At 38.7% G+C, this 24,054-nt stretch overlaps 3 protein-coding genes across 5 annotated transcripts; 1 reads left to right on the forward strand and 2 right to left on the reverse strand.

Annotated features, from left to right (window-relative positions):
- Positions 1-73: 73 nt before the first annotated feature.
- Positions 74-3,487, reverse strand: LOC147230665 (uncharacterized). 2 transcript variants are annotated; one of them, XM_086154163.1, is made up of 4 exons: positions 3,372-3,487; positions 1,924-2,168; positions 918-1,055; positions 74-317 (listed from the first exon to the last, which is right to left on the reverse strand). In XM_086154163.1, exons 2-4 carry the CDS (start codon positions 2,056-2,058, stop codon positions 231-233), a joined length of 360 nt encoding a protein of 119 aa, XP_086010289.1. In that variant the 5' UTR covers positions 2,059-2,168; positions 3,372-3,487; the 3' UTR covers positions 74-230. The 2 variants fall into 2 exon arrangements, with proteins under 2 accessions (XP_086010289.1, XP_086010288.1); XM_086154162.1 differs by lacking the exon at positions 3,372-3,487 and adding an exon at positions 3,001-3,190.
- Positions 3,488-4,326: 839 nt separating this feature from the next.
- Positions 4,327-6,925, reverse strand: eif1 (eukaryotic translation initiation factor 1). Its single transcript, XM_086154165.1, has 4 exons — positions 6,746-6,925; positions 5,906-6,069; positions 5,536-5,637; positions 4,327-5,445 (listed from the first exon to the last, which is right to left on the reverse strand). Exons 1-4 carry the CDS (start codon positions 6,774-6,776, stop codon positions 5,401-5,403), a joined length of 342 nt encoding a protein of 113 aa, XP_086010291.1. The 5' UTR covers positions 6,777-6,925; the 3' UTR covers positions 4,327-5,400.
- A 3,928-nt stretch (positions 6,926-10,853) lies between these two features.
- On the forward strand, positions 10,854-22,876 carry mfsd11 (major facilitator superfamily domain containing 11). 2 transcript variants are annotated; one of them, XM_086154143.1, is made up of 14 exons: positions 10,854-11,172; positions 11,535-11,679; positions 11,757-11,812; positions 12,141-12,248; positions 12,337-12,416; positions 14,574-14,670; positions 15,048-15,106; positions 15,211-15,370; positions 17,340-17,383; positions 18,119-18,184; positions 18,265-18,390; positions 19,258-19,432; positions 19,762-19,897; positions 19,972-22,876. In XM_086154143.1, the coding sequence occupies exons 2-14, from the start codon at positions 11,584-11,586 to the stop codon at positions 20,131-20,133; spliced, it is 1,365 nt and encodes a 454-aa protein (XP_086010269.1). In that variant the 5' UTR covers positions 10,854-11,172; positions 11,535-11,583; the 3' UTR covers positions 20,134-22,876. The 2 variants fall into 2 exon arrangements, with proteins under 2 accessions (XP_086010269.1, XP_086010270.1); XM_086154144.1 differs by lacking the exon at positions 10,854-11,172 and having other exon boundaries at positions 11,546-11,679; positions 12,104-12,248.
- Positions 22,877-24,054: the final 1,178 nt, after the last annotated feature.

Raw genomic sequence — 24,054 nt, forward strand, 5'->3', positions numbered from 1 at the left:
GGGTAAAATGCAAATTTTGTGATTTATAACCACTAAAATTTGGACATTAACAGAGATTAAACTTGTCATTCTATAGACAGCCATAATACATATCTGGGGCCAACTTATTTGATAAGCCAAGCTGATGTTATGAATAAGAATATTGTTTCACGTTGGCAGCTGAACCATTTAAAGTCACTTAGGAACGAGGAAATGGCAAAATGACTTGTCCTCTATCGCTGTAGCTCCTTCTACTTGATGCGGATCTCGAAGCAGAGACAGTTGCAGGTGTCACACTCTGGAGGCTGGCAGACGCAAGCGCAATCCCAGCTGTCACACTGTGAGAAGGAAACAGTGATGCAAACTCTGAATTTCATTTTTACTTCTCTTTTCATCTGTTCAGTGTTGCATCCCATCTAAGCCTTGTCATACCGTATCATATCGTGAGCATATCTGAAAAAAAAAAAAAAAAACACAAACAGATGCAAGTTTTCTTGCATCAGTCAACTTCAATATTATACGATTAAGACAAAAGATTGTTAAATTTAAAAATGTGGATGTCTTTTCTTTATTTTTGGCAGTTGGCAGCTGCTCATGGCTCAACAAGGAAAAAAATATGTTTTTTGGAACAAATTATTTAACATTCACATCTTCCAAAAGGAATTGATATTGTGCTAAAATTCAACTTTAGCCAGATAACCAGCCCAATGTTCTATTCAATTATCAATTATTAAAAGTTCAATAAGATCAACTTTAGCTGTTTTCAGAATTATGGCATTTGATGTTGTGCTGTTAGTGCCATAAACTGCATTCAACCAAATACGTAAACAAAAAGAAGAGGGCAGCTAAGCGCTTACTGGAAAATGCAATGCTTTTTAAACAGTCAGTGCATTCATTTTTCTGTGTATTTCCACAATGCGGTCATTTGAGACACTCACAGATTGAGAGGAACAGGCATCGTTCAGACAAGAGTGTAGCGTCGGCATGCGACAGTCGCACATTTGAGCCAGACGAAAGCACTGCTCCCAGATGGAGACGCTGGGGCAGCAATCATTGCAATCTGTAGAGCAGCGGTCCTTTGGAGGAGCAACATAACATCACCCTTCATTAACCAGATATGTATGAATACATTTAAATGTAAAAGCAGTGTCAAGGTTGCACAATCAAGGATTCTTATTCTTTTATAAATATTGTGTACCAGGACTTTTCTGAGCATCAGGTTTGTTGGTGTGAAGAAATGATCAATGAGGAAAATGTAAAGAGAACTAAGAATACAGGAGGTGTTGAACACAAAGTAGGGAAGATTAGTAAAGGTGAGGTGAAGAGGCCACTGGAGACAATAGAGTGGAAAGGCAGTTGGTAGATGATACATCTGTGGAGATATGGAAGTATCTAGGAGAGGCACTGTTGACAGTTTTTTGACAAAGTCATCCAACAGGATCACAGAGAATGACAGGATGCCTGAGCAATGGAGAAGTGTGTTGGTGACGATTTCAAGAACAAGGGAAATGTGCCGAATTGTTGTACAGGAAATAAGTTGATGAGTCATACAATGAAATTATGGGGAGGAGAGGTGATCATACAAGCAGTATTTATTCATGAGTTCTACAGATGCAGTATTTTAGCTTTTAAGAATGTTGAAAGGTCAGAGGGAGCTGCATTGTGCCTTTGTGAAACAAGAGTAACTGTGGGACTGCATAAGGAAGTTCTAATTAAAAATTTGAGAATGTTAAAAAAAAAAACACTTCACATTTTACCATTTCTGTCACTGTCATTTGGTTGTTATGGCTGGGGGATTTATCAACTGGTTTACAAATGTTGTCTGGCATGAAAATCCCTACATTTGCAAATATGAGTTGTTGTTTTTTTTTTTTAAATCAAACTTAACAAAGTGAGGGTGCACAGCGTAGTTCGATGTCTCTATGATAAATGAGCCGCACTGACCTTGACACAGCAGCGGATCCACAGTCCGACCCCAACAACCAACATGTAGAGGCTCACCACGATCATCATGATGGCTGGGAGGGGGATGGCGAGTCCCCAGATCGGAAGCACCTGAGGTGCCGGAGATCCGGCCATTATAACACGTTTCTTCCTGATGGTCTCCGGCAAAAGATCAAGTAGTTCTTGCTGAACTGCATGGCCTCGCTTTGAAAACACCTGAGGCTTTTTCAGGAAATTTACCAGGACTAGAAAACAAATTTAAACATGAAAAATAAATACATAAAAAGAGGTGTGAAGTATTATCAGGTTTTATTTCAAGGACATTTGGATATCAAGCTCAGAAATATCTATAACATGTTAAACTGAACCACACAACGAAGCCATCAAATTTTAGGAAAACTACATGAAACTGTTTAAAAATAAAAATAAAAAAAATCAATTTCATATAGCAATGATGCAATATTTTGGAATTTTCCTTTTGCAACTACTGTCAAAATATAGAGAGCACTGAAAATTGCTGATACATTTTTTTCTGTCGACCACATAAAACTAAGCTAACATACGAATTCAAAAACAACACTATTAAATGAGCAATGGAGCATAACACTGATAATTCCGAGTTTTGAAACACAAGATACTCCTATTCGAACGGTTAAAAGTGCATATTAATGTGCCACTGATCTTTTAATTTGAAATTTGGAATGTAATACCTCATGATAGTTACAGATGTAGTATGCAAACTTGCAATCATCTCTTTGCAACCTGAACGACAACGTATATGGAAAGGAGGAATTAGGCGATGCAAAATAGCCTAAAACTCTTTTTTTTAAATGTATTCAGAGCACATGTGTTCATTTTAAAAATGGTAAATTAACCTGACTATGGAGAAGGCGAATGCAGTATAACGTGTATGCATTATATGACCAGGATGAAATATAAAGGAAAAGAAAAATAAAATATCCGAAGTCCATTGTCAAATAATAAGATTATCACCATTTTAGCATTAAAGCTGGTGAAAATTTAACTTCTGTTGGAAACACTAGCGCTTTAGCCTCAGTGGGTTAGCTAACATCTTACCGCACTGTAGATGCCCCGAATTCACCAAGGAGTACTTTTCTCGCAAATTTAAACTTTCGCTCGACTGGTATATGAAAGGGGGTGTTTTCTGTTTTCATGTATCATTAGTTCATGTTTTTTCGATCTTGTTAAACGATATATTTCGCATGCGGACTTGTTCGGTGGCTACAAACATGCACAATGGCGGCAGTTGCGTTGCCATGGAGATAGCGGCAGACGGTCGCTGTAAGGGACAAAATAGATGCAACGCTCAGCAGGGCGAAGGACAAAACCCAAATGAGGCTTCACAGTCAAAAGAGAAATTTACATCGTTTTAAACTTAAATTTTAAATAGCTATTAAAGAAATTAAAAAACAATTGATTTATCTTACATGTGTCCTTTCAGACCTCAGAAATTCCTTATCTTTCTCGAGCTAGTCTAACAGACACGATAGATAGATAGATAGATAGATAGATAGATAGATAGATAGATAGATAGATAGATAGATAGATAGATAGATAGATAGATAGATAGATAGATAATGAAATGTTTGTGTGATATACGATCGAGGTCCCACATTCTATTATTAACACTAAAATGTTGCAACTTCCGCTTCAAACGGGGATTTTACTGACGTACTTCCGGTTCTGGATCCCTGATGAGCTCGTTGGGATCGATTGAGAATTAGTGGTTTATTATAGCAACGACGGATTGTACGCAATATACTTTTCAATCATATGAAATATTACACTTAATAATAATTCTGTTGTCTAATATTTACTATGAAAGACACGAGTTTACAATATTAAGTTTATCAATACTGCCTCTTGTTGGTATTCGCCTTCATTGTTTTGTCGCAGGTTATTTGATTGTGGAAACAAAGCAGTTTTGTTTTTATGCCAAAGGTAAAAACGTCTTGAGAATTTTGATCCACAAATTTGATGTCATTTGTCAAAAACGGGCGAATGTCTTGCTGCAAAGATGGTTGAAAATTCAATCCTTAAATTTCAAATACAAAATGTTGAATTTTCAAGTATTGCTTTTAATTGTACTCCTATGAGACACCTGGATGTTAAAGTGCGATTCTACCAATATTGATTCCCAAAAAAGTACTTATTGTTTTAACTGTTTAGTGTTACAAAGCTGTAATCACATCTCCTTTCATTGTGAGTAGTTTACACTCAAATAGTGAGTTTCATACTAAGTAATTACGTTTAATACATGAAGTCTGATTCAAAGGGCGCAAGAGCCATTAGCCTTTATTGACTAAAATGTCTTAAGACGAGAATTCTCTATTGAAACAAATACTAATGAAACCCCAGTTTCAAAGGAAAACAGGACAATTGTTAACTGCAGAAACTTTATTGAACCAAATGTGGATTTTGGTAAACAGTTGCTCTCCTTCAGCTTCAGTCATAGGAACACAGTGCAGCATGGCCATGGCTTTAACTGCATTACTTAGGTCATCTCCAACTCAGGGTCATAAATTATTGCATCACAGGAAATTCAAGTGTCCACAACTGCAGGTTTAGTTTCAGGATTAACTGTCAGAAAAACACGAGAGCTGATCAAAGTTCCAGGGTAGACAACCAAGCTTTATCTAAAATACTGTCAGTACACTGACTACTACCCTGGAACAATGTTAACATGTGATGACTTAGCTTCTAGCCCCTCAGTAGGGACCATCAATCACACCCGCTTAATTTAATTTGAAAAATAAAACCATTCAAATAAAAGGGAAAAATAAGCTGAAAAGAGTAGGGGAAGGTGGTCAGCTCTGAAAACTAACTCTTCACCTGAGAGCAGCAGCCGGACACGTAAACTCTGCTGGGAATGGGGAGGAAAAAACAGACAAAACCACAAAGGCATGTTAACAATGATTTCCTGCATTTTGAGACAAACAAAAAACCTCCAGTCTTCATTTGTTCTTCCACTGGCAGTCTGCTGTAAAACACAACAGTTGAACACTGACCTTCCTGCTTTCTACCGACCCCTGCCCCTCCCCATGACACCACTCCAATTCATATATGGAGACTAATCATTTTATTGAAACACCTCAAAGTACAAAGCAAAAGTTACATGAAATGGTGCTTAATCTTGGCATGAGACCTAAAAAATTAAAAAAGGAAATAAAGAAGGAAGGGGGTATGTGTGTAGTAGGGTCATCACCACTCGTCCCTGATGTTGTGTGGAGCTGCAGTGGTGTGTCTTGGCGGGTGCGAGTCTGCCCCCCGATGACATAGGGAGGTTGTGGAGTTAGACAGTTCCATGTTTGTCAGACGTAATTGACTTGGTAGCTAGTAAGAGCCTGTGGTTTTGCAAGGAGGGGGAGGGGGAAGAACAACAACAGCACATAGGAGGGGTGGTGGGGGTTTTAAATGGCCTTCCAAGATAGAAGAGGAGAGGGCTGCTGGCAGCTTCTAGAAGCCGTGGACTTTGAGCTGCTCAGCCCTGGCCAGGTCCATCTGGAAGAGGGAAAAGACAAAAAACAAGAGGGCAATGAGTGTTAAGTCATCAGTTCCCCCCGCAAGTCATACTGAGAAAATAACACCCACTTCTTGGAGGAACTGGCAGATGCACTTGCGCTGGTCTCCCTGCAGTTGGATCACTTCACCATACTCTGGATGCTCAATCACTGTCCCATTGCAAGCAAATTTCTGTTGGGACAAAATACAAATTAATCCAGTAGTTTGAAAATAAAGGCTCAGTTTACGTATAATGGTGACAACATTACTGAAATGTTAATGTCCGTATTTGAAGTGCAGAGGCTGTAATATTAGGCCATCAAAATCACTTGCATCGACTATTTACTAATGTTCACTCACCTAAGAAGCATTTGATTGACTAAAACCTAAATTCTCAAATTACTTTAAAAAGCAATATAGGGTGCAACAATGAAATACGGGGCTACAAGTGAGCTCGTACCTTCTTGAAGACCTTAACTAGTTTCTTCTTATCATACTTGGAGGATATGCCCTGGACAGTGGTGAGGGTCTTCCTGCCGTTCCGCTGTTGAATTCTTATGTGGACGTATTCGTCTGTCGCAGATGTGATTTGATCATCACTCTGACTTGCATCAGCAAAGGGGTCTAAATTGGGGTGGGTGGGAGATAAAAATAAATACCACAATGAGGGTGATCGAGAGGTACAAGCGCCACTCCGTTACAAACAATACCGGCGACAGCCAGCAGTTTGACCGGCACAAGTCTCCTTGGTGTTGTCATCTCGAGTAATTAGCGACGGGTCACATTTCAGATGATCTGCGCAGCCGCAGAAGCGAGTTTAGCAGCTTACCCTAGCAGCTCAGTTGGCAGCGCTAAGCTACATGCCAGCTACGAGCGGATTAGGGGGAACGTCATTATTACAGATGATTCAGCATACCTCGACCCGTTAAATGGAATTAGTACACCAAAAGGCGTCGATGAATAAAATTAAGGCCAAGCAATCGGCGTCACCGACTGTTGATATTGCGTTAAAAATACACAAGAGAATCGTGAAGAAAAAGCTAACTGGCTGTTGGCAAAATGGACCTCGCGGCCGCAATTTCTTCCGTCAGGCCTTCTTACCATTTTAGGTCTATAACTGTCGCTTGACTATTTCTCATTTTTCAGATTGTCAAATAACAATTTATAATGACAACGGTTACCGTCAGTAAGTAACAGCTGCGACATTACATATAAATAAAAAAATCTGGCCTGTCTAGCAGTCGCCCTTCCCCCACTTTGTTCGACGATTCGACTCGATAAAAAAAATACTATTACTCACCAAAAGGTTCGAGGTTCTGGATAGTGGACATACGATAAGATTTGTTTTCCTGCCTGATAATAAATTGGTTAGCGAGCGGTTCGCTAACTTGCACTTATAGGTCTTTAATGGATTTTGCGTTGACACGGGGATCGGTTCGGCTCAAGGTCTTGATTTTCACAAAATGGTGCTCGTCAAGGGTTGGAAAAACAAGGCTTTATGGCCCCACCCGAAATTACGTCATCACGCCTTTGACGTCATCTGAAGTCATGCGTTTACGTAGCCACGCCCAGTTTTGGTCATTGTCAGGAAATGGACCGGTCTATTAATTTATATGGCCAAAAGTATTCGTTCACCCATCCATATTATCGGAATCAAGTGTGCCAGTTAATTCTATGGCCACAGGTTTATACACTAAAGCACCTAGGCATGCAGACTGTTTTTACAAGCATTTGTGAAAGAACAGGTCGCTCTCAGGAGCTCAGTGAATTCCAGTGTGGAACTGTGATAGGATGCCACCTGTGCAACAAATCGACTCATGAAATTTCCTCGCTCCTAAATATTCGACAGTCAACGGCCAGTTTTATTATAAGAACGTGGAAGTGTTTGGGAACAGCAGCAACTCAGCCACAAAGTGGTAGGCCACGTAAACCAACTGAGCGGGGTCAGCGGATGCTGAGGCGTATAGTGCGAAGAGGTTGCCAACTTTCTGCAGAGTCAATGGCTACAGGCCCCCAAACTTCATGTGGCCTTGTGATTAGCTCAAGAACACTGCGCAGATAGCTTCATTGAGTGGGTTTCCATGGCTGAGCAGCTACATCCAAGCCACACGTCAACAAGTTCAATGCAAAGCATCAGATCCAGTGGTGTAAAGCACGACGCCACTGGACTCTAGAGCAGTGGGTACGCCTTCTCTGGAGTGGCAAATCACACTTCTCCGTCCGGCAATCTGATGGACGAGTCTGGGTTTGGCATTTGCCAGGGGAACGCTACTTGTATGACCAAGTGTGAAGTTTGGTGGAGGGGGGATTATGGTGTGGGGTTGCATTTCAGGAGCTGGGCTTGGCCCCTTAGTTCCAATGAAAGGAACTCTGAAAGCTTCAGCATACCAAGACATTTTGGTCAATTCCATGCTCCCAACAGTTTGGAGCCGGCACTTTCCATTTCCAACATGACTGTGCACCAGTGCACAAAGCAAGGACCTTAAAGTCTGGTGACAGAGTCTGATGTGGATGAACTTGACTGGCTTGCACACAGTCCTGACCTCAACCTGATAGAACACCTTTGGGATGAATTAGAACGGAGACTGAGAGCCAGGCCTTCTCGTCCAACATCACAAATGCGGTTCTTGAAGAACGGTCAAAAATTCCAATAAACACACCCTGAACCTTGTGGGCGGCCTTCCCAGAAAAGTTGAAGCTGTTCTAGCTGCAAAGGGTTAACTGAGGTCATATTGAACCCTATGGATTAGGAATTGTATGTCACTTAAGTTCATATGAGAGTCAAGACAGGTGAGCGAATACTTTTGGCCATATAGTGTAAGTCAAGCAATAAGAAATTGTGTGTGTCTGTGTGTGTGTGTGTTTGTTGTGCCACTTTACAAAGGTGCAGCCTTGAAGTCAAAGGGGAACCACTTTGACACTGTGATGTCATAAAGAGAAGACACTGTAGTCACACCCAGTTGACAACTTCCTACCAGTTAAAAAAAAAAACTTCCTACCAGTCTACCCTTTCCGATTCTGGCACCAGGGGAAATGTGTAACTTTCTATTATTTTTTATTTTGCAAGTACAAAGTGACATTCCTCACAGCCTGTTGTCATTGGGATCTTTCAGACACAAACATCAGTGGTATTCCATATAAATGGAAAAACTTCAAGAATGCCCTTTGGTACAAAAAAGTTGGGCTTTTTTAGGCTTATTGTTTTGTGTTTATTTATTTTCCTCAATGTAGTTAAAGATTACCTTGATTGTATCAAAAGTTTTTGACACTCTTTGCTGTCTTAAATCAGGACTGATAGAGAAATGGAACTCAGGAATGTGCTGGGTTTTTCTAAAGTAATATCTAACAGGACTTGGGACGGCCACCTTTTGAGGACGATATAGCTTTGTTGAAAAGTGTCAAAGGTGTTGAATATATCCTCTAAAAATGCAGGATGGATTAATTTGCATATGTAGACAATGTGGAATGGAGAATAAAATGGGGAATTAGTCTTTTTCACTAAAAAAGAGTAAAAAACTTCGAGTTTATGTTGGTGAAATTATATAATTAGTTAATAGTAATAATAATAATACATCTTATTTTCATTTTTTAATTTGCAAGTTATTCTTACTTGTACAGCCAGTGGATCATTTCAAGCGAAAATATGGAAAACGAAGGGATAAAAAAAAGCATAAAACATTTACTCTCAAGCTTATACAAATGTCTGATTACACATTTATCACCTGCCTTGATAATCAAAAGATAGAGGTCACAATCTCAGTTCAAAAGACAGTCAGGGTGTTGCAGGACTTGAATAGTTTATTGGTTACAGCGGCACTCGAGGGATGTCAAAGGTTGCATGTCACAGCTCACCCATCCTGGAATCACCTTACTTAAAAGTTACCTAAGGGAATGCTACTGACATGGAATCGTGAACAAACCCTATTAAACTGTATTTTCCAGATTCCTACATTTTTGCTCCTTTTACTTTAATGCACATAAAGCCGAGACTATTAAAATATGGCAATTAATTGTTTGTCAATTATACAGTTCTCTCTGAGGATTGAAAAAAGACAAAGGACATAGCTTAATAACCTGGCTCCCAAAGGTCGGAATTAGGGATTGGACTAAGTTTGTTTGCTTATTACAAAGGAAAAACTGAGTCCAAGATCAGTGGCGGTTTCCAAAACTGTGATACTGTGAGAGTATCAGATTTTGTAATCCAATATGTTTCATGGTTTAGGAGTGTTTCCTTAAGGTTACCTCTTCGCCTTGAAATTTGAACTCTCAACACTGTTATACCAGTATTGAATTAGCAGATGTTTCAAGGTCCTAAAATAGAATTTAGCATTCCAGGATTGTCAAATAGGAAAATCTCAAACATCACGTGTTACTCAGCACTTTAAAGAAAGAAATGACGGGTAGCCCTACCATGCCCTAGAACCATGGCTTTTCAGTTCAGTGATGGCATGAAAAATAAAGATTTAAAATCAAATAGATACACAGCGTATCTTTCAAAAATGTATCAACTGGTTTAAAGCTGGTTCTTTCTAAATGTGTCACTTTGTTAGGGTTTTTTGACCCATTGAGCGACACCATTCTTGCAATTGTTTTCCCCACTGTAGATTTTTGCATCAACGAAAACTCTTGTTCTTTTTCTGATCTGATCTATGGGCCAAGGCATCATTTATTCCATCTAATACCTGCTTTGCAAGGACATGCCAGGGTTCTTATACTCAATTTGAGCATGTAAATATATTAAAATGTTCCTTCATGTCCTCAATAAAATTGTCAGGAAAAAAGAACTTAAATATGGTGATAATAGGATATTAATCCTAATAGTAATAGGATCAGGAATGAGTCTATCAGAGGAACAGCACATGTTAAATGTTTTGAAGAGAAGATCAGCGATGGTTGGGTCATGTGCAGAGGAGGGATAGTGACTTTATTGATAGACGGATGCTGGAATTGGAGCTGCCGGGCAGGAGGTCTCGAGGAAGACCAAAGAGTAGATTTATGGACAAAGTGAGAGAGGATATGAAAGTAGTTGGTTTGAGAGAGGGGGATACAGAGAATAGGGTTGGACTGAGAAGGTTGATTCGCTATGGTGACTCCTGAAGGGAAAAGCTGAAAGGAGAAGAAGATCATCAGAGGGGGAAGTGAAATTTATCAGACAGTAACATCAAATTTAGTTAAGCGAATGTTTATTTCATCAAAAGGCGACAAAAAGCACACACAAAAAAAACAAAAAATCTATAATAATCAAATTTGGATAATTGTACAAAAACTTAGACAGCTTCTACACAAATCATTACCTCAAGTAAAACATTGCAGAGTGGGATTCCTCCTGATATCCGGTTTGACGTATTACAGCGGAAGTAGAATAGTTACTTCCGCATTCGATCCAAACTAATCTGCACGGCCTGATGATGGTTAGCTTAACAGCGAAGCGCTGCTAGCTTGACGTTTGTACATCGACGGTTCAATGCTAATAAAGTAGCTAACAAGCTGAGTGTTAGTCAGCTGATTTATTCACATGACAGCCTATTCTAGTGTCAGACAGGTTCCTTTTACTAGTTAACAGTTGAAGAGACCTGCCTCACCTGGCTGAAAAACGTCATGCATTTCTAAATGTAAGAACAAGTCGGAGGCAACAAATGGAACAGACTGTCGGACTTTTCACAAATAGCTAGCCAAGAAAGCGGGCTTGTAGGAGGGTGAACTAGCTTAAAGGCTGCCTAATTGTTGGTAAGTACTTTCTCTTTTGAGGTGGCAGCTATTTCCTAGAAATTTAAGCATTGAAGACATTAATAATACCAACTGGTTATAGATAATTATACGGTTTGGGCTTGCTTCACTTACAGCCAATTAATGTCTTGAATTAAAAAAATAAGTGAAGGGTTGCCCTTAAATGAGTCCACCTACATGGACTTGCCAATTAGTAAAAACATGGTGAACGGACACTTTCTTTTTTTTAAAAAGGAAACTGATTGTGTTTGGGGGAAAAAAAGCAGAAGTAATTGGGGGCTCCTGGGATGTTACATTTCATGCCAAGTTTCTGAAGTGTCATTAAAATCTTAGGGCCATCCCTAATCAGCATTTTTTTGTAGTTTCGTTAGATGCGCCACTGACGCTATATCCACTCACTCCACCGAAAAAATGAGTCCAGAGGGGAAGAAGCTGCTGAACATCATCATACTTGGCTTCGGCTTTATGTTCATGTTTACTGCTTTCCAAACGTGTGGCAATATTGAGGTAAGCTGAATTGACTGACTCGAGAGTTATCACGGCTTCATCAGTCTTTTGCACTCATCTTTCCGTGTCTTAAACAGCAAACTGTTATCAAGAGCTTCAATAGCACAGAGTTCCATGGGAGTGGATATACAAGGTAAGCTGTTACTCCAACATGTGTTTGCAGCTTTTACACAAAGCTCCAAGTCCAGTCAGACTTTATTGTGGATTCCAGGTTCAAATAGTCACTGCAGATCTAGACCTATTGGGATCTTCTATAATCAAATCAACAGTCAAAATCAGAAAATGCCCAAGAGTGATAATTGAATCTGAGGCAAACCTTGTTAGCAAACAAAGTTCTCTCTTTGTGATGAATATTCAGAAAACATTAGTTCCCCAAAACATTCATTTACTTTCCAAGTACTGAAATGTATGTGTCTTTGTGAAGATGTTCCCTGCTTTAATTGGAGCTCTGCTACTTGTAGCATGGCCATCATCTATGGTGTATTCTCTGCATCTAACCTCATCGCCCCCTCTGTGGTTGCTGTCATTGGGCCAGCACTGTCAATGTTCTTTAGTGGGCTTTTGTACAGGTAAGCCCAACAGTGTCACTGCAACCCTTATAATAACTTTTCATGATGACTGCCAGCTTCCTAATGTTTCTTATGTTGTCCTCCACAGTGGATACATTGCTATGTTCATTTATCCATACACATGGAGCTTCTACACTGCCTCTGTGCTGGTGGGAATAGGAGCTGCAGGTAAATGATATAATGATAATACTGATGTAAAATTTTTTGCAAAGGTTGGGATACAATTCCCCTTCACACACACTATTTTCACAGTTGTGATGTTCTGTTTCTCACAAAGAACCACACAAGTTGGGAAATGCTGCCTCTTCATGTGGTTTATTATATAATTATAATGTAACTCACCATATAAATATAAATTCCTTTTTTCAACGTTCTGACTGTTCTGATTGTCACTCATGCACAGATGACAAAACCGCTCTGACAACTTTTGTTGTGGTTCAGATGTTACTTCTTCAACCATTCAGATTTTTTTAACTTTCATTACTGGATACATTGACACTGCAGGTCTTAATGCTCTTTTGTCATTTAGTTGCATGGGTGTTCGCATCGTAATTTAAATCTAACCACCATTAGACTCCAGGGTAAACATTCTGTGGCTGAGGTGACTCACGTGTGATTTCTCACACAACATGCTGTGTATAGTGAAGTAAATATATATGCTACACATGTAAGTATGCGTATCAATTTTGAAAACGGTTGTGCAGTCTAAGCCAACAAAATTATGACCGAGTGATAAAGGGAAGAGGATTAAGTAAAAAGGAGCATACACTTTAACTAAGGCCTTTAGTGTAGCGGTGGCTGCTACCTCTTAACCTAAATATGTGTGGATGCCGAGTCGGAGCCCGGAATGGTGGGATTTTGATTCAGATACTTCACTGATGCAGAGTTTATCCAAAATTTTAGGACGTCAAGTCATATTTTTGAATATATCACTCAGCTCCTCTCCTAGAGACTTTCACAACAAGACACTCATCTCTGGCAAGCAATATCTGTGAGCAAGCATACTGGAGTTGGGCTGTACTTCCTGGCAACAGTTATTGTACATTATCAAACCTATTTGAAATGGCAAAGCCTACTGTTTACTCACTAATACACAAATTTTGCAAAGCAGATCTACGTTCTCATGTTTGAGTACATCAAACCGCTTCAAGGGAGATGATCTGCTGGAACACATAGAAGGCTTCTGTCAGAGATGGGTTTACCACAGTATGCTGGAGCAATAGATTGGAGTCATATTCCCATCATTGCTCCTGTCTTCAGGTGTCTTCAAAACTACAAGCGAAAACTTTTAAATTTTGCTCTGAGACTCTTTACCATCTTCTGTAGCCAGGTTCATCTGTGCCCCTGCTCAGCAAGTTGTTTCAAAATATATTTAAGCTCAGGTAAGACATGGCCCCTTAGCTTGAACAGAATTGCTAGCCCAAATATTGATTTAAGTCCAAAAGCCCGCTTTCTTTCCAATGACTTGCTCCATCAACAGAGTCTGACATGCTTGTTTTGTCCATTGTTTACATTTGATCTTGCCACATATAATCTCTGTCACAGAATTGTGATGTCTTTCACAGCTAAATTAGGTAAATGTCAGATTAAAGGTGACTTGACCTATCAGACTGAGGTTGCCATGAAAAATAGCAGATTTGTAGCAAATATAGAACCACAAATGAAAAATCAAATCATTGCTGTTCAGTATGACGTAAAATAGCCGACTTGGTTCACATATGGGTTAAAAAGTTGTATCAAGGCCACCCTGGCCTGCACTCAATGCAGCAAAGAGTGACAGTGGTTTTGTTCCTTGCTATGTAAAGTGGCTTTGGGTACTGTCTTTTTTTAAGTTGTGTTGCTAACAAACCAAAATCACCATCTCTGAACTGTCAAAACATTTACACCCACAAAATGTGACAACTTTTGACAGTTTGTCTCAATTCCAGTTTTGCATTGCATTGCAGTGAATGCCTATTATCACATAGGGCCAAATTCCTTACTACAATGCACGTTAGATCAGAAGGCACAGGAGGAAGACAAGAATCTTCAATCCCATGAAGGAAGGGCGTGCATGTGATTCAATACGACCAAAATAGAGCTGCTACTCTGCTCAGTGGGAAGTGCGAATGAGAGAAAATGACTCTTAAAATAGGATGTGTTCAGTTCGACTTAATCAGGTTGAACAAGTGACAAATACATGAGCATCTGGTAAACAAAAGATGTAAAACAAGACAGCTTGTGATTAAGGAAGGAGGTGATGAAAAGAAAGCAATTAGTGAAACTTGCCCAGGAGGGAAATTCTCACACATGTTCAGTGGTAATAATGTCCTTGTGTTTTTCCAGTCTTGTGGACGGCTCAGGGAAATGTGCTTGCCATCAATTCCACAGACGCCAACATAGGAAGAAACAGCGGTATCTTCTGGGCACTGCTTCAATTCAGGTAAAGGCAACATAAAGACCAATTGAAGTATCCTTAAAACTCTCTACTCTCTGATCCAAATATATAGTTTTCTGCCAATCACAACAGGTTATGTCAAAGAAACAAAAAAGATAATGAATAACCAACTGGTTTGTACGTGAGTGTTCATACGTGCAGTGTATTATGAATAAACACTGAAATGTAAAGAGGTCATATAAAAATGGTATTACTGAATTACTTTAACACCATTTCTCAATCATTATTTTTTTAAGCTTGATATCTAACACCTATGTTCAAAATATATAGCTGTATTTTTTATTTTTTATCTTTGGAGCCCTGGGTCAAAGCAGTTTTTGGGAAGAATCTGACCTGTCTGTCAACCTTACGTCATTTTGCAGCTTATTCTTTGGAAACCTGTATGTGTACTGTGCCTGGCATGGACATGTCCACATAACAGGTGGGAAGCTTATCACATCTGAGCTTTTATTGCAGGCTATTCATAGACAGGCCAATGACACTTCTCTGTCTCTGTCTGATCATGTGACCCCTGCTGTGTCCCAGACAAAGACCGTGAAACGGTCTTCATCTCTCTCACCGTCATCAGCCTAGTTGGATGCTTCCTCTTCTTCCTGATCCGGAAGCCCGACCCTGAATCCTCATCGTCTGAAGTGACTGAGTCACTCCTATCCGTTGACTCTACAGAAAATAGCTCCAATGTGAAGTGAGTTTATACAGGAATCCTGGAAAACCAGGAACTCTTATACATATCTTATTTTCATGAATGTAACACTCATCAAAATACTGCATATCGTCACCCTCTTAAAATAATTGCCTAAGTCATTTTTTTTACAAAACTGTTTTTTTTTTGCCTAAATCATCTCCTCACGATGCCGACCACCTCTGGCAAAATTGCCTACATCCTCAGTTTAACAGATTGTGCCATTCTACTCATTTAGTAGAAATTGCCGATGTCAAGTGTGTCAAATGGTTCAGTTTTTTGTGTTTCCTGAAAAAATGACTTAGGCGATTATTTTAAGAGGGTGACAATATGCAATTAAAGGTTCCTTTCTGAAAATTGTACAAACCATAAGGGTTATCTCAGGGATCACATGTATACAGGTTTCAAATCTCTTTCTGTCAATAAATGAAAGAAACACCTTATTAATTTGAAAAGGATAGTTTTTTTTTTTTCATGTCACTTTGACTTATGAATCTCATACTAGATTGGTTGAGGACGGGTTAACAATTACTGCCGGCGGTTCTGATAACCTACCAGAGTTCGTTGAAAATGGAGCTACTGTGGGTCAAAGAAGGATGTTTCCCTAGGCAGAGAGAACAGGAAAGGCACGAGTGTTCCCGGAGCCCTAAAAATTGCATGGGAGTTTAAATTGATTTCAGACTCCTAAAGTGAATCAAAATATGATAGCAAACTCTGTGACAATTGAAAATAATCGTCATTGGTCAAATTTATATCCCTTACGATAACTGTTTCAAGGGGAAAATAGGTTCCGCTACTGTAACATTGCTACAGTAAATGTCAACAATCACACCCTTTGTAACTGAACCATGGGCTGGTGATTTAGCTCTTCATCCTATACATATTTATTGTAATATTATTTGCCACCCTCTCCTCAGAAATTCACTCAAGGCTCTTTATTAGAGAAAGTTATTCATGATTGTCGAAGGAGGAGTTCTGTGTCTTGTTGTATTGGGGCTCCAGAAGACCAGACAGACAACCTTTGCTATAAATGCTATCCCCCTTTTTTATGTATATTTCCTGCATTTATCATTGCTGCGACAACCAGTTGCAGTTTATGGGGGGTGAAAACTGTCAGAAAAGTAGGAGAGAGGTCAGAGTCTGAGTTCCACAAGACAAAACAGTCGTGTTTTGTTGGGATCAGGCATTTTGTCTTATAGCTTCTGCTGGTGGTTTGTCTCAGTACCGTAACATTCTGCTTGTTTGACTAGTGAAGTCAGGCTGTTGGTGTTTTCTGGATTAACGCCCTCATTCAGACTATAATAAGTGATTTTTACATTTTGCAAAGATGAACAGTGGATCAAAAATTCTAAGTAAATTAGTTAATGTAATTGTCAGAACATAAGAGCATACTCTTAAGTTTTACTTAACACTCCTTTAAACTGAAACTTTGTCAAAAATAACCAGAAGATTTAGAAATTGGTATATTCATACCAGAGTACTGGCTGGAAATAAGTTATGTTTCCAAAAAATAGAAAGAAATCACTTGGAAAAAACATTTGCAAACAGGAAAATACTTTTATCATAAAACTAAAATTAATTTGAAAACTAAGACAGTAATTACCGGAAAAATGGGAAACTTTTTTTATTCGACAAAATATTTTGTCACTAACATATACTTATCTGCATCCAAATGGGAAATCAGAAACATCTGTTGTAGTATTATGCTCTGGAATAAAATTTACAGAATAAGGCGGCATAAACTATAAGAAACAACAAAACGGCTGCTTAAGTGAAAGTTGCTCCTGATGCCGTTGATTTAAATGTATATGTGTATGTATATATATATATATATATATATATATATATATGTTCCTATTAAGCTTCTTGTGCTTACATGTTCTTGCATGTCTTTACATATTTCTGCAGACGTACTTCGACAGGATGAGTTGCTAAATGTATGCATTTGCCTTGCTTTGCCTCATCTTTGCAGCTCGCCTCGCTCTGACGTCTGCTCACAAGCCCTGGATGCTTTTGGTATGTCCAGCTCTGTAATACTCTACTTAATTCTTCTTGTATAAATTTCTTGCATAATTTTTGTAGGTGTTAGTGTAGGAGATTTACAACCAAATTAAAAAAATCCTCCTCCAAATGAAGGATTGAGAATCATTAAATTATAATTATCATTATAATGTTTATTTTACTTCTGTGCCTGTAAAATCCATCACACATCACGGATCTAATTTTTAAACATGAAGTTTTAAGTAAGTGGAATACTTTTGAATACGTTTGTTTTAACACAAAAAAGCTGCAAAACAACGAAAATTGGGACAGAATATGTCAGAACAGAGATTTTGTCCTTTAAAGATGAATTTCACTCAAGAATTAATAGTAATCAGGCCGTCCATAACCAATATGATTGAAGTCCTCAACAAAGAGGTATTACTTTCTCTCACCTACGATCCTCATTTCCAGCCGGGACAACTGCTGAAAAAACATTTTTAACAGAACAGAATCAATGCTATCAAAGCAAAGGAGTGAAATTGGACAAATGTCTCTCCTGGAATGGAGAGACATGCCATAGATTAGCAGATATGCAGACATATCAAGATGAAATCTAGGACAGTGTTAGGAACCAACACCACCTTTCTGCTTCTTTGTTTGCTGTAATTTGTGAGCTTTTTTTTTTTTTTTTTTGCTTATTAATATAAGACATGAAGTTGGCATCTATTTTTAAATGAGCTTTTAATCCTTGTTCCCCCTCATCTCCAGTCCAGGCATGTAAACTGTTTGTCACCAAAGAGATGCTGCTGCTCAGCCTGTCCATCGCATACACAGGTGACTTGGTGGTTCTTGCCATTTTAATGTGCAGTGTGACATAAACAAGAAGTAGATAATTGTTCTCTTTGCCTCAATAGGCCTGGAGCTCACCTTTTACAGTGGCGTGTACGGGACCTGCATTGGAGCCATGACACGCTTTGGCCAAGATGCCAAGAGTCTGATTGGTATCTCGGGTATCTGCATTGGTCTTGGCGAAATATTGGGTGAGTTGACATTCCTGCTTATTCCTTTTTAGCTTTTAGGTTCAATTTCAAGGTTTATTTAACAGGCACAGCTCACAAAAGTCTGCATTCAGGCTGCAAACAGCTCAACCCTTCAGTATAGCAAACACAAAGTGAGGTGAAAGAATTGAGAGTCTGTTTTTGAGAAGATTGGCCATCTTTTTCATGTTCTTCATGACAGTCATTTAAGGCAGTGACTTAACCAGGATCCCAAACCCATCAAAAAAAATACGCAAGTAAAAGAAGAGGCCCGCAACTTACACTTTTTACTATTACCAATCACTTTGTCAGATTTTTGTCCAGTTTGCTCCACATTGACAATCCCTATCCACAAAGAATATTTGAGAAGGTCACATCAAGTACCTCTGGTGCATCTTATATTATGCAAATCATCATTTGATGATGGAATAATTCATCCAGGAAGGAACACTAAAGCTATTGGACAGACTTATTTGGCCCTCTTTTTTTTGTTTTTATTTTAAATCATCCAGCAGATAAATTGCAGAGGTATTTAAAATGAAAAATGATTCTTGAGCCTTACTCTCAATAAATGGGATCCGGGGTGGTGGTGGTGGTGGGAAGTGTCTTGTTTCAAGCTTTGTCCAAGGGGTTGCAAATTGTCTCCAAACTTTTGAAATTTTTATGTCTGAAAGACCAAGCCAGTGAAAACGTTAGTGGAGCAACAATATTACAGGGTACATTTGTGGAAGTAATATAATGTATAAAAACATCTTACACATGCGCTGAAGAAAAAAAGAAACACGTGAAATGTTGACAAAATTAAGATAAAATACAAAAGAGGTGTCCTATTTGGCCTAACCTGAACTTTCTTTGCGAATGTCTGACCAGGCGGGGGCGCTTTTGGAATGTTAAACAAGTGCCGCCGCTTTGGGAGGAATCCTGTGGTGCTGCTGGGGCTCGTCATTCACTTTGTGGCCTTTTACCTGATTTTCCTAAATATTGCCAATGATGCCCCGCTGGCACCAGAAGCTGGTACGGACCTGCAAGCCTACATCAACCCAAGGTACTTGAAGCCGTCGAGAAGGATTGGCCTTGACGTATTGCCAAATTTTGTCGGGTGAGACAAAGCCAAAGGAGAAATAATATTTAATTGTAGCTTCATAAAAGAAAGAAAGCGCAGTGGATATTCTGGTTGAATTACATAGCATTCCAGACAGACCAAATGTCATTTAGAAAAGAGTTTTCTAAATGACAAGAAAGCTATAATTTTTTTCAATGAAGTGAATCAGATTACTCAATTTGTTAATTTGTTCAGAAAATAAATGAGCTGGAATTGGTATTAATCTGATACGGAACACTAAGTGTGTGTTTCTGTTGTTTGTCATGGCTCAGTATTGGAGTGGCGCTGCTGTGCAGCTTCCTGCTTGGCCTCGGTGACAGCTGTTTCAACACGCAGCTCCTCAGCATCATTGGCTTTATGTTCCGGGAAAAGAGCGCCCCTGCTTTTGCGGTATTCAAGTTCATCCAGGTGACAAAGTTGTTATGTTGTACGTTAAAATTACCAATAAGCATCTGTGTTTTAACGTGACGTCTCCTCATCAGTCCATCGCGGCAGCCCTGGCCTTCTTCTACAGTAACTACTTGCTCCTGCATTGGCAGCTGCTCCTCCTAGTGCTGCTGGGATTTCTTGGGTCTATTACCTTCTTCATAGCAGAGGGGGTGGCAGAAAGCAGTCGGCAGGATACTGATTATGATAGTATATGACCTGCGTCTGGTGAGAACTGATTGAGACGGGGAGTCCTGAGTTGGGTTATTGGAGGGCTGTTGGTCTGCTCGGGCCCTTGGGGGAAGGGAGTGAAAAGACATATGTTAACGCTAATGAATTCACCGAAGACACAATGACACTTCTTAACCTCTGGTCTCGTGGCTGTAATTTATATTTTCATTATTCATCTGACAAAAACCTTTGAATTATATTTCATTGATACTCTAGAAACAATTCTAAAACAGTGGATTCTCATTTGAGGATTTTCAGGAGCAGCTGTTTGGGACGTCAGACTCAGAAGCTGTACAACATTTTGGTGGGATTTTAAAAATAAACCATCATCTCCAAGTAGCATGCTTTTCATGTAAACATAAAAATGAGCTGATATCAAGCAGAACTGACAGTTTTTTTTTAGGTCATCACTCAGCTCCATTATCACTTGTGTCTTGTATTGTTTCCTCAACTCAAAACTCTGAATCTCTCTGTTGTGAATCGGCTGTTAATTTTGATATTCTCGAGACCAAAGGTTTTCAGTTAGACAATGAGCAAACCATCAAACGAAGATCGAAAATAGGTTACCTGCTTTGTTTTGCAACAAGTCATCATTTCATTCCTACATTAGTATTTCCATAAAAAAAAACAATGGGGAGTTTTTTTAAATGGGGAAAATCTCTAATACAATGATTCCAACTGTACAAAAACAGTCCATGTCCCATAAAAGTCTATTTTTGATGAAGGGCCCTATAATTTGTTCAGACAAGATTATTTGGACCAGAAAAGGAGACACAAAAATTGAAACCATCTAATAAGATTCTTAACTGTCGTCAAACATAATTAATAAAAAAAAAGGCCAAAACAGCACGAAAGCTGCTGACTGTACTCATTAATTCCGATGTACATAAGGAATATTACCAACTTTACTTTTCAGACAACATCGATTCAGATGTAATGCTCATAACTTTTTGATTGCAGTATCTTAAAGTAGCCTTGAATATACTCATGAAAGCAAAGCATGTACATTTTTAAAGGCTTCAATAGAATAAAATTTGCTCCGACACAGATAGTTGAATTATTTAGTCTCCTTAAAAACTGCATGTTTCAATATTTATGGGATTTGATGGCCCCAAGAATAACATCACAAGTAGTGATTCTACACTTTAAAGGACAAGCTGATTGATGAAATGCTGAAAGTGTGGGCTCCACATATCCCCCTGTAACTTCTGTTTTTCCCTTTAATATTCAGCGTGTAGCAATGTCACAGTACACTTTCTTTCCAAATGGGATTCAATTTCAAACTTCTCCAGAAGAAAATCATAGCACATTCAATCAAGCTGCGATAAGGGAAATAAAAAGAACTTTGTGATTTGTAAAGGACAATTTTTCATTATTGCATTCTGATACTTTTTCTTGTTTTCTAGCCCCAATGCTCGTTCTTAACTCGTTAAGTTCAAGGTTGTTGGTCCAAAAAACAAGACAGAGAAAAGTTATCAGAAATCATTGACAAAAATGCAAGAATCAATCCCTCTCTTTCACTCTTTCATTCATTATCCTAAAAACGATCCAGAATCCTCTGTCATGGAGGAAACTGGGAAATGAAATACTACCTATTTATTTCCATCACTTACTCTACTTATTAATCAGTGAATAAATAAGGATTTTCTCAAGCAACTTTACATGGCTTGTTTTAAAAGTCATGCTGTGTGAATTTACAAGAAATTGGCTATTAAAATTAATTCTAAATATCCAGACAGGGTTGCAAGAGAATGGCTTAATTAAGCTTGTATTTACACTCATTTGGGCATTTGAAAAGCGTTCACAAGCATTAAAATGCCCTCTGTCATTCAACCTTGGAATTTTAGAATCTATAAATATTGTCTTTTTTATGTTATTGTTCATTTCTTGCTAATTAATCATCTCCAAAAAAACAAAACTGAAATCCAAGTAAAATTCCTATTTCTATTAATTTCTTACGTCTTGTTATATATTCCATATATTTAAAGGCCAAATCAATGACGCTGGGACTTCTGAATACGGCTGCACCCAGGAGTGTTTATGTAAAACTAGTAAACAAGTGAAACTGGTATACTGGTCCCCATGTTGAGGAGAATTTAGACCTTGAAGGCTTTTCAGATATGTTCAGTTGAACATACATAGCAGACACTGGTCATTTAAGAAAAAAAAATCATCGCTTTATTGAACCGAGATTGGAGGAAGAACATAAGTGTGGAAAAAAAAAATGTTGAAGAATGTTCTCTTTCCAGTCCTTGAAACTGCAGACCTCTTATGTGACCAAAAATAAACTCCTTATTAGTCTCAGTAAAACCGTTAACTTCACAATGAGCCAATCGGGTGCCTGTAGAAGAGTATTGCTGTTTTAAACCGCCAAGTTGGCTGTCCAGTGACTCAGATTCCCCTCAAACCAACAGCCCTTTTGAATGGCACACTGCACCCTCATTCCAACAATTACAGAAATATGTCTATAAAAATGCTGTTTTTTCAATTTTCTTTTTGTCAACTTTGTCAGATGATCATTCTCTGGTAAATAATTTATTGCTGAATCAGACATCAGCTGTCAGCTGACTTTGAGTTTGCGACTGCAGGTGACGTGGTCTATTTGAAGGGTATGAAGGGAAATACATATGTACTCAAGCCAGGATTTTATACTTGAATGTGGTAATTGAAAATGTTGCCTCGAAATTTTGTCTTGTTTTTATCAATAAAATGTTATTTTGAACTGATAAACTGTGATATCTGTGAATGACCAAGTAACATTGGGAAAAAAAATGAGCTGGCATTTTTTGTTAACATAGATGACTCATTTGGTCACTACGTTTATATTATTGGGTGTATTTATCTGACAACCTCAAGATTTTGTGTTGAAGACAGTTAAAATTCTTGAAATTCTGAATGTTGAACACAACTTATTTTTGTTGACTGATGAATGGATTTAGTTTGGTAAATTATAGCCACCTTGAACTTCTCTGTTACCCCTGCAGCACATTTCATCACTGTTTCACAGCTAGCATACATGTCCTGCACCAGTCTAACATACTTCTCTGCTGCTCCAGACTCACTCATACAACACCAGAGTTCCTCTCTCAGCCCCCCTGTCATATGTCAACAAAAACACAAATCCCTTTTGTCATAAGGGATCAGGACTGATTATGTGAATGAATGATGGCGGTCAACATGGAACTATAACGTTACAGGGAGTAGAAATAATGAAGGTGGAGGTTTTTAAATATTTGGAGTCAACTGTTCAGAGCAATGGGGTGTGTGGAAAAGAGGTGAAAAACATGTGCAAGCAGGTTTGAACAGGTGGATAAAAGTGTCAGGGGTAATGTGCAATTATAGAGTATCAGAAAGGTAAGGTGTATAAGACGGTGGTGAGTACAGCACTGCTGTATAGTTTAGAGACGATAGCGTTGAAGAAAAGACAGGTAGATGTTGAGGTTCTCTTTTGGAGTGACAAGGATGGTTAGAATCAGGAATGACTCCATCAGTGGGACAGCACATGTAGATATTTTGGAGATGAAGTTAGAGAAACCAGAGATGGTTTGGTCATGTACAGAGGAGATATAGGGAATATATTGGTACAAGTATGCTGAGGTTGGAACTACCAGGCAGGAGGCCTAGAAGAAGATGGAAGAGTAAAAGAGGACATTAAGTTAGTTGGTATGGGAGATGACAGAATAGGGTTGGTTGGTGTCAGATGATTCATTGATGATACCCTAAAGGTAGTAACCGAAAGCAAAAGATTTGTTCAACTAATGCAGTTATGGCTTGAGGTCACTGTGATAATTTTCTTTACGCCCATTAGTTAATGGTCACATAAAAGCCTTCTTGCAGGTTTTGGTTTGGGAAATACCTTTATTTTTAGCTCTATACTGTTTTTTTTTTCAACTTTTATCCAGAATATC

Source organism: Fistularia commersonii, chromosome 10 (genome assembly GCF_037954325.1).
Source record: "Fistularia commersonii isolate RoL2024-O1a breed Wild chromosome 10, RoL_Fcom_v1.0, whole genome shotgun sequence".
Classification (NCBI taxonomy): domain Eukaryota; kingdom Metazoa; phylum Chordata; class Actinopteri; order Syngnathiformes; family Fistulariidae; genus Fistularia; species Fistularia commersonii.